Below are 18,063 nucleotides of genomic sequence, written 5' to 3'. Positions count from 1 at the left end.
TTTACTAATCATTCAATAATCTCATCTCTTGTACCAAACTCTGAATAAGAATATAAATTAGTACACACTCAAACACATCCAAACACACACTAATTTTGAGAATATATATGGCCTATTTATATTTTATAGACGAAGTTCGAAAGGTTCGAACTCGCATGTTTACCACGTTTCCGAACAACTCTGATCGGAAGCTTCGATCTGCACTTCGGAAGTTCCGATCATCTTTGGAAGCTCCGAACTCCCACTTCGAAAACTCCGACCTGCATGCATTCTCACGTGTTGGTACATTATTTGATAATTTGATAAACACACGCATTGCGTGCAAGATGCTAGTTATTATTAAATAAAAGAATCATGTGGTAACTAATATGGTATTTTTCAAATTTTTTGAATGTAACTAAATTTGTTTGGTATTCGAAATACATCAAATTGTTTTCCAAAATATCCATCCATCGAACCATTATATTATTATATTATTTTTCACCAGAAAAATATTATATCATTATCATTAATGAAAAATATGCATTAATTAAAAATTAATTAAAATTCTAAACATCTCCGGCACTAATTAGGGTTTAGGTTTTGGTTTTGGTTTAGGTTTAGGGTTAGAATCGGGACTGCACATCCGCTGGTTTCTACAATATTTTTTCAGTCCTTGTGTTTTTGTTGGAGAATCTTTGAACAAAATACAGTAATTGCGAAGATCGACATGAAGGTGAAATCGTCGAGAGCCCTTGAATTTTCATCGGACGAAGAAATTGGGAACGTGAAATATTGCAACGGAAAAGTATGCAGTAGCGACGATGAAGAAGCCAACGCAGACCTCAGTCTGGAAATAATTGAAAAAGCCATGCTCAGAAAGCGTCAAACCATTTCGCGGGACGACGGCGTTTCCGAAATCGTTACGAATTTGAAGCACGAGAGAAAGAAAAAGGACAAAAAGAAGAGTAGGAAGAGCAATGGATCTGTGGTTTCCGAAGCTGCAGTAAGCATTGAGTTTCCACTTGATTTATTAGAAAGGAAATTTTGGTTTGGCAAGTATATATTTTGTCTGGGTCGAAGGATTTCTTTTATGAATTTGAAATCTTTCAAGTTCATGATGTGAAAAGTAAGGTGTATGCGAGCTCATTTTCTATTGAATTTGGTATCGATCAAGTGCTTTTTGTCGAGGCAGACCATTGGAAACTTGTCACATTTTATTAAGTTATGCTGTCCACCGATTAATATACTGATAACCTGTTTCAGGAGGCGATTGAAATAGACGTGGGTTTTCGAGATTTTGTTGGGGATTTATTTCAGGTAAACTTAAAACCTAAAATCAAGATTAGTTCGATATGTTTTGCAGCTGGCTGCTTATAATAGAGTTGCAGTATAATTTTTTTTTTTTGTTTCTCCTATGTTGAAAGAGCAGTGAAGAAGTACATCTGCTTTTTCAATCAGGCTAGTAATTAGCTCGGCTGGTATTTTTTTACGTGAAATCAACTAATCGGATTTAGTGTCTGTTTAGATAAATTTTGTGCTTTGCATTGGGAAATCTGTCTCCTGATCTAAAGTCACTTTAACATTATTTTTTTGATCGATCTCGAGGTTGTGTCCGATTGGAATATTTTGTTCATTTCCTTGTGTTGAAACATGTATTTCGTCAAGCTGTAATTTTTTTTCTCTGTTGAACTTGGGCCATGGTTTTCTTATGTGGATGTTTCATTATCATTGGCTGTGTAAGGTTGAAACTGAGAAGCATGCCAATAATGTGAAGGATGAAGAGAAGCCCGTGACTGATAAAGCCAAAGAAATATCTGATAAATCTATTGAAACAAATCCTGTTGAGGTGTCTGACAATACAGTCCTGCGGAAGCTTCTTGTGAGTTGAAATAATTCGTGTACAAGTGTCATTTTGGGTTATTCACGTGTCTTCACAAGAAGGCTTAGTTTGGTTGTTGCACATATCATGATCTCAGCGAGGGCCTAGGTACTTTGATCCTCCAAATAACAGTTGGGGAGCATGCTATAATTGTGGGGAAGAGGGGCATACAGCTGTCAACTGTACTTCTGCTAAGCGCAAGAAACCTTGCTTTGTTTGTGGGAACTTTGAACACAATGCAAAACAGTGTACCAAGGTGTGTGCTTGAGACCACTTCCAATTTACCCGTGTTTACTTTCTTGGAATGTGAGAATGATTATTCTGGATGTCCTTTTCTTATTTCCTCTCTATTGTATGAAGTTCCTATGTATTTTTCATGGGCTCATATGGGTTCCCATAGTTTAATCCACAATTTTGCATCACTGTTTGACAATATATTATCCTGTGATCTTGATATGCAGCGTTTACTCGAAGTCTCAAGGCTTGCTCATAAACCTTTTGCTTTTTAGATTTTTGTCAACTGATTTTCATGGTTAGTTTGTTTGTCGTGTTCTGTCTTCCTAATCTGGGTTCCATCTTTTTTATTTGGGAAGGGACGTGATTGCTATATTTGCAAGCAACAAGGACACCGGGCAAAAGATTGCCCTGGAAAAAACCAGAGCTCAAAGATATGCCTAAGATGTGGAGATGAGGGCCATGATATGTTCTTATGTAGGAACAGCTATTCTTCTGATGATCTCAAGGTCCTTCCTTTGAGGTCCTTCCTTTATGCATGATTACATGACGACATGCATTTCAACAGGATGTTAATTTTTTCTTGCTCCCTGCCTTTGCAGAATATACAATGTTATGTTTGTCAAAGATTTGGCCATCTTTGTTGTGTAAAGTGTAGTGATCCTGGCCCAAGAGAAGTTTCCTGTTATAGGTGTGGTCTGTCGGGCCATACTGGTTTGGTAAGAGTTTGCCTCATCCATCTCTTATTATTTTCATTTGTTATTGATTAATTGGAAAGTCAAATAATCAGTGCTAAGTTGCGGTTTCATGTAAAGTTTTTGGTATTTTGACCTGCGAACTGTACCACATTCAAATGTTTGCAATTAGCAGCAAGCATGTGGTTGTTTTATGTGTTTTTTAGTTTTTAATAATAAGCAGCAATGTTTTTAAAAGCGCGCTACGCTATAGCGTGCGCTCAGCCTTTAGCGGAAAGCTCAAATAGCGCACGCTATTTGCCAACCTGGAGCGCCTTAGCGCAAAAAGCGTGCGCTATCGGGCTATGGCGCAAAAAGCCCACGCTATTTGGGCAAAAATAATAAAAGCCCATTCGATAATAGAAGCCCAAACCACAAACCCTAGAGCCGATTTCAGTTGTAAATTTCTGCTTTCTTGGGAGATTTTGGGTCGATCATTGGGTTCAATTGCTGGGCAGATTTTGTTGGGCAGATTGATGAATTTTGGGTACATTTTGTTGGATTTGTGGGCTGAATTTCTGGGTCGAATTGCTGGGCAGATTGTTGAATTAAAATTAGTTGTAAATGTCTATAAAACTGATTTGTGGATGGGTTTATTTTGGCATGTAAAGATGAATTATTATGATTTCATGACTAATTATATATTTTTTACTTATATAAGTATATTTATATTTTTTTAATTAAATAATAGACGCGCACGAATAGCTTGCGCTATGCGCCGCGCTATTTACGCTACGCTATGACAAGACAAAAACGCTACGGGTCAACGCTACGCTTTTTAAAACACTGATAGGCAGTGATCGAATAATGTTACATAGTCATTTAACATTACCTCTAGTCTATTTGCATTTTGGATATCAGATCCAGAGAATATGACATTCTTTATGTAATGACCGATGAAGCATGAGGTCATGAATTCCTTTCATCATGTTGTGTCATCTATTAACCTCGTCTGAAAATGGGATTGTGGCCTGAATCGTGCCTGTGGTGGGGTGTTATCGTGACATGAGCTTGCGAGATAGTTTCAGCATCTCTGATTCATGGCAACATGCTCTAATCTAATGTTTGGAAAAATATTTGCATGCATCATTTCCTAATGATTTATATTTTGTTTATGCAGGCTTGTACAGGGTACCGCACAGATATAAATGACCCAGGATCGGCTCATTCTTGCTATAAGTGTGGTGTTGAAGGACATTTTGCTCGTGAATGCACCAGCTCAACAAAGGTATGACTGATAATTCTTCACTCTTTTGCGTAGTTTTAAGCATCCCAAATATCAGGTCAACCTCACATCTACTTTATTTCCCCAAATTGGTACTCCCCCAGGATATGCCCATGCCCCTCTTTTCTAGTGTCGCAATAGATTCATCTTTGTTTGTCTTCTCACAGTCGACCAAGAGAAATCATGAACCATCAACTCCTAAAGTAAGATCGTATAAGAAGAAAAAAGACCAAACGGAAGTCAAATCTGCACCTCACGACTTTGGAAACATGCACAAAAAGCAAAGAATTCGGTACGGTGAACCATCACCACCTGCTGAAGTTAAACACAGAGGTGGTTGGACCACTGAGCATCCTGGAGATTTTCATAGCACCAAATCTAAACCAAATCATTGGAGATCCCCTGTAACCCCAAACAACAGAGGATCTAAGATCTCTAGTTGGAACGGCAGTTATTCTTCCAGCTCTCGTACTCCCAAAAGACACAGCAACTTTCATACTGATTCGACATCCAACGGTTTCGACCACTATTATCCTAACAGATTTTCGACTTCACGGTATGGCAATAGCAGTAATGACTGGTCGGGTAGAAGTTATAATCGGTGGTAGATATCTGGTCTTTATGGTTGTTGAAACTCAGTAACGGGTTTCTCTTCTTAGCCGTGTCCGTGAGATCGCGTAACGGGTTGGTGAGTAAGCTGAAGAGCAATGTTGGCTTGGGATTGTTGGATGTCCTGTGGCTCTTTTGAATGCTGTTTTCATCGTCGTCTTCTTCCCATTCGGGGGTGTTATGTAATATTATTCTTGTTAACCATGCTATTAATTGTTCTTAATATGAAACTCCGAGTTCTTATAAAGTTATTTTCTTACGAGGAATTTTGTGTTCAATATTTGAAACAAATTTGCTGGAAAACCTCCCGAGTAACGCGTACATCAGCCTAGCCTTCATGTTGTGATATTTATTTTCCAAACTTCTAAATTTTTTCTTGCATTTAACTTCTCCTTTCCCTATTTATAGAATAATATTGATATTGATTTTATTTGGAAAATGATATTATTCATACATTTTTTGGTTTATATATATATATATATATATATATATATATATATATATATATATATTTATTTATATAATTTTCGTTTAAATACTTAAAATTTGGACTTCATGAAAAAAGGGAAACATCGCATGACTTTTGATTGGTAATATAAATTTATGAAAATTGATATTGTCTCGTGTAGGTGTAGCATATTTCGTTGGAGAGATTATTTGAAATGTTATGATTGATGTATTAAATTTTAACATATAAAGCATATTTTATAAACATTAAACGTTCTTTTAATGTAGTTGTCTTGGAGTAAATTTTTTCTATCTATATTTCTTTTGAGAAATGCTACATGTACAACCAAATTTATATATCAATTTGTACAATACAAAAAAATCAATACAAAAATTTCATTTATTAAAATCTCATGATAAATTGAATGTAAAATATTGCGACATAATAGCAAAATCTCACGATATATTTGTTATAAATATCGTTGTACACGATATGTATTGTACCTCTAGCATTATTCATTTTTTTTTTCGTATATTTTGTTAAATTCTCCGGTGAAAGCGAAAAATAATCTGGGCTTGGTTTAAGGAAATTTTTTTAGTCATTTGGAGGCTAAAATTATTTTTTTATTAATATATTTCTCAATAATATAATAATGATGATGATAATTATAATCTTAAAAAAAAATGATGATAATTATAAATTAACCATGGCATATTTTTTTTTGGGATTTTATTATTCACAGGAATGTGATTATCTGTCTTTTCTTCTTCTTCTTCTTAGCGTTGTTTCTTCTTCAAAATGTAAGAGTAAGTATTATTATTCGTGGTCATAGGTTTTTACTAAAGTTACAATTGTGTATTGGTGAAATTTATCATTTTTATTCTCCTTAAAAAAAAAATTTGTTGCTTTTATCCCCTTCCCCTATAATTTTTCAATTAAGCAATCAAATAATACATACTATTTAATGCTCAACATAATTATAAATATTTAGATATTTACATTTTTCTAATTTCGTTCAAATTAAATTAATTATATATGATTACAAAACTCAAAAGTATGATAATTTATATATATATATATATTTACATATGTGCTCATACAATACGTATGTAATGAATGCTAGTTGTTTATTATTAAAATTAAAACCCGTAAATTGACCCTTTTCGTATGACGGTGAATCTAAATAGTTTAGATCTTATCTATACAAGCACTGTTTTAACATAAATTTAATGGTTGATATTTATCAGTAAATGTGAGGCCCATTATTTGTTAGTGAACTTCACATATATTGCTAAATGATGACTATTAGATTTATCATGAGATAATACCAGTAAAAATAGGTTGAAATAAACCGTGAATCCATGATTTTAGCACAATATTTATACGATCTGCTGAACAAATAATTTCGCAGTATGAATTTCAAACCTTTAACTTCAAATATATCAATCCAAATGTAATTTCATAAAAGATATATATAGCAATCTGGATCTTCCTTTTGAATTCTTTTTATATCTCATCTGGATTAATAATCTCTATGATTAGCATTCTCACGTGTATTCATACATGTATATATATATGCTAGTAGAGAATACGTGCTTCGTACGTAAGAAGACTTATTTTATGGTCAATCAGTCATACAATTGAGGTAAAAATGATATTCATTTTGAAATAGCAACACGTGTTATATATTATTATCTATAAATATGCAGTTTTCATTGTGAATTTTGTCTTTGTTAATGAAACTCCTCGTCTTCTTCTTTGTTAAATATTTAAATGTATTAATATAATTTATTAATCATGTTTTCAATGGTTAATTATCAACATGCAACGCACGTATACTTTCCTATAATATATATATATATGTATATATATATATATATGTATATATATATATATATGTATATATATATATGTGTGTGTGTGTTATAAAACATGTCATGTATTTCCAATATTAATCATCTAGCTCTCTACCTGAATACTTTTGTCAACTTTTGATGGTTTACAATAAAAGTTTATGTAAAACAACTAATAATCGAAAATTAAAATGTATAAATATTCAAAACCAAAGCATTACAAAAGACGAGTAGCTGTAACAATGATAGCGTGAGACGGTGTCAGAGTCAATTTTGTGTGACAGATTTTATAATTGAGTTAAATATTATTTTTTATGCTAAAAATATTACTTTTTATTGTAACTATGAATAATGTTGACCTATCTCACAAACGCAACGCCGTCAATAAATATAAATATAAACATAAATAGATACATACACACATATCATCATTCGTCCAAATCTACGATTGTCGACGGAAAGTATCAAGTTATGCAATTTCAATAGTAAACATGATTTATTATTAGATATATAATTTTAAAATGGGGGAATAATTTCCTCGACAAAATGCATAGATGACCTCGGGAAAAAGGAGTACACGCACATAATGAGGCGAAGTTGCTTTTGTTAATGATTATATTATGACATATAATAATAATAAACAAACAAATCTACAACAATACACAGAATTTAATTTTTCATTAAATCCATGGAAAACAATTTACAATCACGATTTCCATTCTCCAAATGCCAACACTTTCAAAAATCTTCCCTCTCCATTTTCCTCTCATTTCACTTGCTCGGTAGTCACCAGATAATCATCGGCTCAGCAGAAAAGGGAATCAAGAAAGCCATGTGTCTCTCTCCGCTCACCCACTCTGGCTACTGATTTTCGGTGAATTTATTTATGACTTTCAAGACTGATGTGAGACGTATATGCTCGCCTGTCGTGAATCATTAATTTACTGATTCCTGTTAAAGGGTCTCCCAAAAACCCTTCCTTTCATTCGGAATCTCCGAATTTTGCAGCTTCTGTTGACGTTTTCTCGTGTTTTGATGAGTTTGTCGCTTTTCTCCTGTTAGCTTTTTTTTTTTTTTTTCACCTGCATTCCCTGGAGTGGAGTTGATATCGTAATTGAGTTGAATTCAATTTCCTTCGATGGGGGACGACTTCATTTTTCAACTTTCCTCCAATTCGTCTAACCAATCGGATCAGTCCTCCAAGATAGCGAAACTGGAGGCTAGGATGGTGGGCAAGGCTTCCTCTGCGGCCGCCACACAAACCCAAGTGCAGGTCCAGCCCAAATCGTGGTCTGCAGCTGGGAATTTTTCTGGGAAGACCGAGAGTCTGCCCAATTCTGCCATTGATAGCGATGATTCTGATGATGTGAGTGATTTGTGGAAACTGTTTTTTTTTCCCCATTAATTTGTTGGTGTTATCGAGTGTATGACCTCCTGCTCACAGAGTGAAGTGAAATGAATACTTAAGGAGAACTGAGGTATTAACTTGAAAGCTGTTGATATTTGCTGGCTCAAAGTGGTTTCCCAATGACATGCATTGTTGTTAGCATATGTGGAGAGTGTTGATTGCAAGGAAATCTTAGATCCCGTGATCATCGATGCACTTTTCATGGCATATAATGAAAATTGATCGATGAAACTTAAAATGAATAACACGTGTGAGACGTCAAATTCCGTTACCTTGTTTTGTCGAATGTGCGTAATTGCTAGGTTGGACAAGATTTTACTTTTATCTTGAAATGGTAGTCATTGATAAGAAACACCGAGAACCAGACACGTGGAATTGATGATTGGCATATATATTACGGTTACGATTTTGTTATAATTTGATTATTGATGTGGCTGATTAATATATTCCGAGTCACCAACACGTGTATTTCAATAAGAACTTATAAGTGAGTTCAAAATTTCCAACTTCACTCTCTTATTTATAGCTCGCAAAAAGTGTAGGTTTGATGCCAATGTTATATCGGTTTATCCGATTAAATGAGTTCACACGTTGGGAGGGATATGTGAACAGGGAGGCACTTCCCTTTCAACTTCCAAGTGTTAAGCATTGGTGGGTATGGCTTAATTCAATTATGGACCATCATAAAATGATCGTGAACATCACATGACATCTGGTCTCCATATTGCGTTTCCTGCTAAGAAATTATGAAGAGAATAACTCACACTTGAAATCACACGTGTCATATCTGCTAGTAGTGCGAAAATACATCGAACAGAACCAGTTTCCCTGTTGACATATATTTTATATTCTAATGTCATGTTATCAAACATAGATCCACTAGTCCATACCCAATCTAATGGGTCTTGTTTTTTAAAAAGAAATTATTTCCATGTGAACTTAAAAGAGTAAGTAGTTATTGTAACATATCGTCATAACTGTCAAAACCACAGAATAGTAACTGTTGCCATGGAATGTGCGTGATACATTTTGAACATTCTTTTGTGGTGATCTTTACTTGATGTCGTGGTAATTTTGTATTACTTTGTTGTGTTCTTATTTTGGTACGTATGATATGGATGTGATGTCGTGGTAATTTTGTATCACTTTGTTGTGTTCGTATTTTAATACGTATAATACGGATGTGCATGTTTATTTATTTAACATTTAAATACATTACACACATGCACACTCATTTGTCTCCGTTGTCAATCAACAATGAACATTAACTTGCAAGAAACTGTGTAGAGATCCCAAATTGCCTTGTGCGTGATGGGTTGGATTACTCCCTGTATACCTACCTCATTTTCATTTCTGCATGCAGTAAAATCTTTGTGGTGGATTTGTGTTTTGAAACTTTTCTGCTGGCTGTTTGTTTTGTTCCAGATTTTTCAACCATGATTCTAGACACATCCCTTCTATTTATAAGCGTATTCATGCATTTATTTCTCATTTTGACATGTTGCTATTTGTGTTGTAGACTGGAGGGGAGTTTCTCATATTAGCTAATACTCAAAAGAGGCGTAAGGTCGAAGAAGGTCTTGGCTCTACCGCTGTTCTTGTTGAGGTACATAATTTCTGGTACTAATTTGCGTGTTGATGTTTCTAAAAATTTCTAGTTATCTTGGTCTTTACTCTGCTTGTTTCGTTTCTTCATTTTCTCTGTGGACCAGTGTTTGAAATTGCAATGGTATGTTATTTCTTAGTTGCAAATTCTTCTCTGGTTACATCTTGCATTTTTCCTTATATTTTACTATTGTAAAGAATATACTAATGGCTGAGGAAATGTACCAGGCAACGATTGACGCAAAGCAAAAGATCACAGAAACATTGGAAGTTAACAGCACAGGTGTGGAAGCAAGTAAGAGAAAACAAGGCCGTGGAAGGGGAAATTCTGCGTCTGGTAGAGGTCGTAATTACCGTGTTACTGATCAGGCAAAAAATCAGATGATTCCTCCGTCAAATGGTCAACCTGAAAAGCCAAATCAAAAGGTGTGTTTGATTAATTGTTTTCAAGTTCTGAATCTTACGAGGTTTTATTTTTCACTTTACCTTGAAGTGATGCACATTTACTGAATACAAACAACATATTGTCATTATCCTGACAGTCCGACAAAATCCTTAACCCTAGGTACTTAAAAGAAGACTAGAGAAAAGGTTGATGCACATTACCTGCACAGCCTAGTGCCTACGTTGGGGTTTCATTCCTAATGAAAGTTATTATGTGGTTAAAATATTAAGCATGTACCTCAGTGTCTGTTACCAACAAGATCATTTAGTTTACCTCAATGTCCGTTGTCAACAAGATCTTTTAGTTAACAAATTTATCATCACTTTTGATATTACAATGGCCCTCCTTACTTTTTGCCTTATGTTTTGTGAAGTATCTTCATTTTGCCCCTGAGAAACTCTTCTTGATAAATTATTTACTCTATAAATAATTTGCGCTTGAGCTTCCACAGTAATACATCGACTTAAAGCTGTTATATGGTGCACTATCATAAAATTTGAGGAATTTCTGTGATAATTTGTCACATAATTCAAGTTTTACGAGAAAATACACTTTCTTTCCATATCAGCAACTCAAGCTTTTACCAGCACTTTGAAAGAAAAATGTAATTTATTACAGATTCATCAACAGTAGGGCAGAAACATGTTTTGGCTGCAAACACAATGAGAGCCCCTCTTAATTTTACAGATCTAAAAAACTTGTGTGGTTCCAGAATAGGAAAACGAAACCTTGAGACTATGAAAACGGCACTCTTCCTTTTGGAACTATAAGTAAATAGGATTAAGTTCATTTTCATGACTTTCCTACTTTATATGCACATATATTTAAAGAATTCAAGGTAGGTGTATTGCCATTTCTCCACTATTTGCCGTGTGTTTAAGTTTTCTTCTAAGACATAATCCTCCGGATCACATGGTTTGTTTAATATTTCGCAGCTCTTTCATATAAATGCTTTGTCTACATGCATCATTTCTTAAATAATATATATGAGTCAGTGTTTTCAGAATTGTAGTCAATCGTTGATTTGACCAGTTTGATGGGAAACTGTGCCGTGTCTGAGTTGGCATGAGATAATTCGATTGGTCACCAACCAATCAACAACCAGCAAAATAGGATAAATATCAAAATCGAGGAACCAGCAAAAGATTCTGAAACCAGGTCATCCTTAGGTGTCAACTTTTTGCAATCCCTTAACACGGTTCAAAATCACATGCTTCCTCTTCATTTCTTTATCTGAGAGATTTGATTGCTCTGGAGAACTTCTAGTTCTCTAATCTAAAAGTTTCAGTTTTTCTTTACAAATCAGAGAAAATGGTGGCTTTATTGAATCTGGTATATCCAACAGTTCATTTGCATAATTCTTTATATGCTGTCAAATTGGCAATGCTTAGTTTGGTGGATCCTCATTTTCATATCGATTTTATTGTCATAGCATTTTTTTTCAAAGCGTTTACTTGTTTTTTTTAATCTTTTAACTCAATTGCTTTGATTTTTTTTGGCATGGAATAAAATGGACTGATATAACCAAACTATATACGGATAGTAATTTATTTGCTATCTCCTCTTGCACATTATCTCATGCATTTACTTGCACTTTTGTCTGCTGGGCTACACAGGATGGTTACCTTGTGGATCAGCTTGGACATGATAGCCGTTCGTCAATGGAGGTTTTCTTGTTTCTTTTAACCTTTTAATAAGTATTTGAACTCAATTTTGTTCAATAATATGTTAACCTTGAATCCTAGCCCAATCACAACAGTTACTGCTTGAATATTATGGTTGCTGAACCTTTGAAACAGTATCATTTGAATGGCTGTAAAAAATTTAAAAGTAAAAATTATAAACAGATACACTATAATTTTATTGGCCGTTAATTTATATGTTATTCGAAACATTAGGAAGAATTGACATCCTTGCGTGCAAGAGTTGGTGTGATGGAAGAAGAAGTAAGAAAATACCGTGAAGAGGCCTCTGATTATCGTAATCAATGTCAGCAATTGCAAAAGGTAATGTTGCTGTGTTTTTTATTTCTCTTGGATTTTCTGGAAGTCAGCGGAGAGCATCTGACTGTTGTTTTATTTTTAATGTGGATATCAAATGACATTCTGTTTCAATGCAGTACTCTGTTTTGGTTTTGATTTGTTTTTCTACTTGAACAGGAGCTGATGGATCTGAAAGATTATGAACAACAGATGAAACCAAAGGTCTGTTTTTTCCTTTCCTCTTTAGCTTGGAATTTTGCCAAGTAAATTTATTTCCTGTAGTCATATTTCCAACATATAATTACTTTATTGTTCTTTTGATGCAGAGAATTAAAATAATATCCGATATATTGATATCTGTTTCAAAAGCAGAGAGACAAGAAGCAAGGATGAAAGTACGCCAAGATTCCTTGAGACTTGGCAATGTGGGGGTGATCAGGTACTTCAAAAGTTAAAATTTCACTGAGTATATTAGTGTGACCATCAAACCATGTTCTGCATATGCAACCCAATTATGTCAGCTTGTTTGGTGGCTGATCCAGCATTTGTGGTTGCCGGGTGCCAAATTGTGGTGGAGAACCGAGTTTCTGTAAAACATATAATTGGCGGAACTTTATTTTTGGAAGTTTCAGAATTAGTAACTGTCAAGTTGGACTTTGCGATTTTTTGAAGATGCGACTATGGGAACTCCTGAGATTCTCTAATCTTGGACTTTTGTTCTATCAGATTTTTGACATACCCTTTTTTTTCTTCTTGGGGTGCAAACAAACCAAATCCATCTGAATATTAACTATTTTTTAATATTCGAGGTTGAGCTTTGAATCTTTTCATACCATTTGTCATTATATTTTTTCACTAAAAATAAAATATTCATAATATTAATACTTTTGATAATTTGATGACCACAAGCGCTGCATTGTCACTTTTTACTCGATCATTAAAATTAAAACCATAACTTTGTATTAAGATATGTTCCATTTCTAGACCGTTTCCAAGCAATTTAGGTCAAGTTACCCTTCTAATTTGATCCATAATCATTATTCAATCAGTATTAGAATCAGTTTTGGAGCCATGATTAAATATCGTATTTCTTGCAAACATTATAATTGATATCGGTTATCATGTTATCACATGTTCTTATATACTAAATTTGATATTCTCTTCCTGAATTGGAGAATTTCGTTTCTGATTTACAAACCAATATTCGAGCTACCTCGAAAAGCTGATGCACCGGCTTGGTTCGTTTGCATCCCTATTATTGTTACTCTTACCTCGCAAACTTTTAATTGTGAAAAAGCAGTTATTCCTGTCTTACACGCCCCTTTTAATGCGACTAATAACTAAATAATGTGTCCAACAGCTGTCATACTCTGCTGCGCTTTGGTATGAAATTTTGTCAGGTTATGTTAAATTTGTTCTTCACTGATTTGGATAGGGCGGGAACTGTCATATCTGAGGCTTGGGAAGATGGGCAAGCACTGAAGGACATCAATTCTCACCTTGTATGTTGCTACTTCAGTCACTATTGATTGTTTTGATTATTTTCCCTCTTATCTGAGTAACACCCGTTCCAGGTATCTGCATTATATTGGTTTGGATCATTTTAGAAAGTGTGGCAACTTGATGCTGCTTTGTGTTTGGTTTTGGTTCCGAATATTAATCCTTCTAATTTTGTCACTTTGAAACTTTGAACGGACCGGACCTATCAATTAAATTTCAATATCCAACTGTTTTTGCGTGATATTTCTTTTGCGGTTATTGAATGATTTAGACTGCTCGTTCTCATGAACTTTAACTATGTCATGATGAAGTTTTAAAGACGGTCAGTTTTGTGGCACCATCTTGAAAACATGAAAGAATGTGATTTAATTTGAATACTTATTGTTTCTTACAGAATACAGATGATTAAGTTTCATGCTTAAATTTGGTAGTGTAAATGCTGAACTCGAAGTGCCTTCTACCTGCTTTCTGTTACTTGCTTTGTGAGCATATATTGGTTATCCCTTTGCTTATCCAGCCAAATGCCAATAAATATTGTCTCAATGATTTTTTTTAAATATATATAAGAAACAATATTTTATATTTTATTATATACGCAAAGGCTATTAATTACAATAAGCGAACTAGCGATCCGTTCACGACAAAAGGCTAAACAAGATTTTGATCATATCAACAATAGACAAAAGCCCAAGACATTCTCAAACTCTGCATAAGACCCAATCCAAGTAGATATTATCTTGATCTTTTCTGGCACTCGTCACTCGACACTTCAAAAATTCTTCTATTCTGCCACAGACCAACATATGCCATGAACCACCACTCTCCAAAAAATTATCTGCCCCTCTTGCCAAGCAGATGTCCAAGATCCGTAGCGAATAAATCTTATGTCTCAATGATTCTCACACTGTTGGAATATATTTGTTCAGAAAAATTTGCTGGAGACAAAAGAGGCTATTGAAAGGCAAAGAAAATCCTTGAAGAAACGCCAACCTGGTAAAGGTTTTTCACTTTTTCTTTATGAATTTATTATTCTCAACAATGTAACTGTTGACATCAGTTACAATGATCTTTTCCACAAAACATTTTCACTGCATCATCGAAATGGTTTAAAACGTAAATTTATAGTCGAGTTTAGTACCTTGTTATTCTGATGACCATGATTATGATATGAAATTGAGGTCTGAACAGGGTCTATGATGATGTTAGATGACTATAACTTGTAAACAATTGGTCGCTATTTGTTCCAAAGTGACTGAACTCAGTCTCATTGCTGTTGGGTGGCTCATTCAATCTCGTTTATAATTTATCTCATCTGCTTAGTCGTAGGTGGTCCATCGCTCTTTTGTTTGCGTCTCCTTCCTATTTTTCTTTCTCGTTTTTCGTTTGGTTCAAAGAGCATTTTTGTACCCTGGAATCTCTCTTTGTACAATAATTTACTAGCAAATTTTTTTGTGCGCAATCTGTGCCCAAAATTAAACTTTTGTGTGAAATATATTGAGGTTTAAGTATTTTCTGAAGTTAATATTTGATGTTTTATTTTATTGAATTGTATTTTGTTCAAAATAATAAAATTGTGGGGAAGGGATATTGTGGGGAGAAAAACTGGTATGCCAGTTACATGCTCTTACATAATATATAGTATAGATAATGCAATAGCTTCTTTGCTTTCTATTATTCTTTTCATTTTCATTCCCTCTGAGTGATATTATGTGCATCAAACAAACTATTATGGCTTTATGGTTGTTGATTGCAGATAAGGGTGATTCAACTGACACAGAGGGTGGTGCTCAAGAAGAAGATATTGCCATTCAGGATGAAATTTATAAGTCTCGCCTAGCTAGCATCAAGCGCGTGAGTTGCTTCTTTTTTCATAATTGTTTCGGTTATTATTTAATTTCTTATATTTTGGCAACTTGAACTGTTGTTAGGAGGAAGAAAATGTAATGCGTGAAAGAGACCGGTATGAATTGGAGAAAGGGAAGCTAATACGGGAAATGAAACGTATAAGGGACGAGGATGGCTCTCGTTTTAATAATTTTCAGATCTTGAATCATCGTTACGCTCTGTTAAACCTTCTAGGGAAAGGAGGATTTAGTGAGGTTTACAAGGTTTGGACCAAAATGAAATGGATGTTTGTTTCTTCTTGATTTGTTAAGCAAGGATTGGAATTCTTGTGATGATATTTAATAACAAATATTGGCAGGCCTTTGATTTGGTGGAACATAGATATGTTGCCTGTAAGCTGCATGGTTTAAACGCCCAGTGGAGCGAAGATAAGAAGCAAAGTTATATACGACATGCGATCAGGGAATACAACATTCACAAGACGTTGGTTCACCATCACATTGTTCGGCTGTGGGACATTTTTGAGATCGATCAAAACACATTCTGCACCATCTTGGAGTATTGTAGTGGTATGGTTACGTATTCTACCTTAATTACACAATAAATGAATTATTCTCTCTTTTAGAAAATGGAATATGAAAAATTCATGACAGAATTGATGTCTGGGTTATCGGGCCATTACATTGTATTAGCGTATTAATTGCTCATTGTCTCATATTGCACACCCAATGCACGTGATTATGTATAGCCGAAGATGAATTCCACGTTATATGATTCATCCTATTGGATGCAGCCTACTTTGTGGTCGACTGTAATGATGGACACGAAAAATAATTATCTTTCTTCAGGCAAGGATCTTGATGCGGTTTTAAAATCTACTCCTACTCTGCCAGAGAGAGAAGCTAGGATAATTATCTTCCAGATTTTTCAAGGTCTTGTCTATCTGAACAGAAGATCGCAGAGAATTATCCATTATGACTTGAAACCTGGAAATGTCCTATTTGATGAGTTTGGTGTTGCTAAAGTCACAGATTTTGGTCTTAGTAAGATTGTAGAGGATGATGTTGGCTCCCAGGGCATGGAACTTACATCCCAAGGAGCTGGAACATATTGGTGAGTTATCAAGCATTCCATTTTTATTTTTTTTTTGCCTAGCATATTTTTTTCGAGTTTCGAGTGTGATAGAAGCTGGCCATCCATTGTGTTTATCTGTTTTTCTACCGAGATCTTTCGCTTATGGGCTAGCTGCCCGCTACTTTGATTTCCTACTCATTCGTGATTTATTATCACGCTGTAATGTTAGGTATCTTCCTCCTGAATGCTTTGAGCTGAGCAAGACTCCTCTTATATCCTCGAAGGTCAGTCATTAAAATTTTCCCTTGCTAACAATTGTTTGAAATTGGACCCAAGGATGATATATTAATGAGTGCATAAAATTCTTCAACATTAGTTGACGGTACACTGGTCCTTCCAGGTTATTCAAGTTTGTAGAAATTTGCTAACTTTCACTATTTTTGGAAACAGGTTGATGTTTGGTCTGCAGGTATTTTGTTGTACCAAATGCTGTTCGGCAGACGCCCTTTTGGGCATGATCAGAGCCAAGAACGCATCCTGCGTGAAGATACAATCATTAAAGCTCGTAAAGTGGAGTTCCCTTCAAGACCATCTGCATCAAATGAGGCAAAGGCAAGTTCTTTTCCAACAGCTTTGTTCTTTATGTTTTTCGCTAACAACAAACACCTTCTCAGGACGGTCCTGGACTTGAATTCGGCTTGAAATTATATTCATATACATTCGCGCTGGATTTCAATTAGCATTCATCACAAGTCAAACAATAGTTAGCATGTCTCAATTGATCTGCATCAGCACGTCGAAACTTACACATTATATTTTGTTTCAGGATTTTATTCGTCGGTGTCTGACGTACAATCAAGCAGAAAGACCAGATGTTCTAAGCATTGCTAGTGATCCATACCTCAACTATACAAAGAAGTGAGGAAGGACTATACAATACAGAAAACCATGGGGAATTTTGTATAGTCTTAATCCCTTGGTAATTTTAATACCCTGTTTCATTTTACCTATAATAGGTATTTCAAATATGTTTTGGATTTAACTTTTTTTTTTCTTTAATCATGTTCTACATCCTCCTTTGTATGTGTTGTGTAAAGCGACCACATGTTTTAGCAGTAATGAAACATGAAATTGGAGGGGCAAAATGTTTGATTTGCTTGATTTTATTTGTTTTACCTTCATGTATTTCTTATGTTAGGAAAAAATAAATTATTTTTGTCACTACGCTGTATGAATTGGG

At 34.7% G+C, this 18,063-nt stretch overlaps 2 protein-coding genes across 2 annotated transcripts; both read left to right on the top strand.

Annotated features, from left to right (window-relative positions):
- Positions 1 to 566: 566 nt before the first annotated feature.
- Positions 567 to 4,956, top strand: LOC140883452 (uncharacterized). Its single transcript, XM_073289919.1, has 8 exons — positions 567 to 985; positions 1,246 to 1,299; positions 1,724 to 1,861; positions 1,959 to 2,117; positions 2,455 to 2,604; positions 2,698 to 2,814; positions 3,950 to 4,057; positions 4,222 to 4,956. Exons 1-8 carry the CDS (start codon positions 710 to 712, stop codon positions 4,660 to 4,662), a joined length of 1,443 nt encoding a protein of 480 aa, XP_073146020.1. The 5' UTR covers positions 567 to 709; the 3' UTR covers positions 4,663 to 4,956.
- Positions 4,957 to 7,663: 2,707 nt separating this feature from the next.
- On the top strand, positions 7,664 to 17,953 carry LOC140880591 (serine/threonine-protein kinase TOUSLED). The gene is made up of 16 exons (XM_073285162.1): positions 7,664 to 8,330; positions 9,892 to 9,978; positions 10,206 to 10,403; positions 12,039 to 12,089; positions 12,321 to 12,428; positions 12,582 to 12,626; positions 12,731 to 12,843; positions 13,840 to 13,906; positions 14,831 to 14,897; positions 15,658 to 15,755; positions 15,833 to 16,012; positions 16,108 to 16,318; positions 16,598 to 16,862; positions 17,053 to 17,107; positions 17,274 to 17,435; positions 17,650 to 17,953. Exons 1-16 carry the CDS (start codon positions 8,103 to 8,105, stop codon positions 17,743 to 17,745), a joined length of 2,031 nt encoding a protein of 676 aa, XP_073141263.1. The 5' UTR covers positions 7,664 to 8,102; the 3' UTR covers positions 17,746 to 17,953.
- The last annotated feature ends 110 nt before the right edge of the window (positions 17,954 to 18,063 follow it).

This window comes from Henckelia pumila, chromosome 2 (assembly GCF_033568475.1).
Source record: "Henckelia pumila isolate YLH828 chromosome 2, ASM3356847v2, whole genome shotgun sequence".
Taxonomy (NCBI): Eukaryota; Viridiplantae; Streptophyta; class Magnoliopsida; order Lamiales; family Gesneriaceae; genus Henckelia; species Henckelia pumila.
This window is presented reverse-complemented; position numbering and strand designations above follow the sequence as displayed.

Excerpts from the sequence above, each read along its gene's own strand:
- LOC140880591 (XM_073285162.1), top strand. The coding sequence starts at position 8,103 with ATGGGGGACGACTTCATTTTTCAACTTTCCTCCAATTCGTCTAACCAA. Across the intron at positions 8,331-9,891 it reads ATAGCGATGATTCTGATGAT|ACTGGAGGGGAGTTTCTCAT; the intron begins GTGAGTGATTTG and ends TTTGTGTTGTAG. Across the intron at positions 16,319-16,597 it reads CATCTTGGAGTATTGTAGTG|GCAAGGATCTTGATGCGGTT; the intron begins GTATGGTTACGT and ends ATCTTTCTTCAG.
- LOC140883452 (XM_073289919.1), top strand. The coding sequence starts at position 710 with ATGAAGGTGAAATCGTCGAGAGCCCTTGAATTTTCATCGGACGAAGAA. Across the intron at positions 986-1,245 it reads CTGTGGTTTCCGAAGCTGCA|GAGGCGATTGAAATAGACGT; the intron begins GTAAGCATTGAG and ends AACCTGTTTCAG. Across the intron at positions 1,300-1,723 it reads TTGTTGGGGATTTATTTCAG|GTTGAAACTGAGAAGCATGC; the intron begins GTAAACTTAAAA and ends TGGCTGTGTAAG.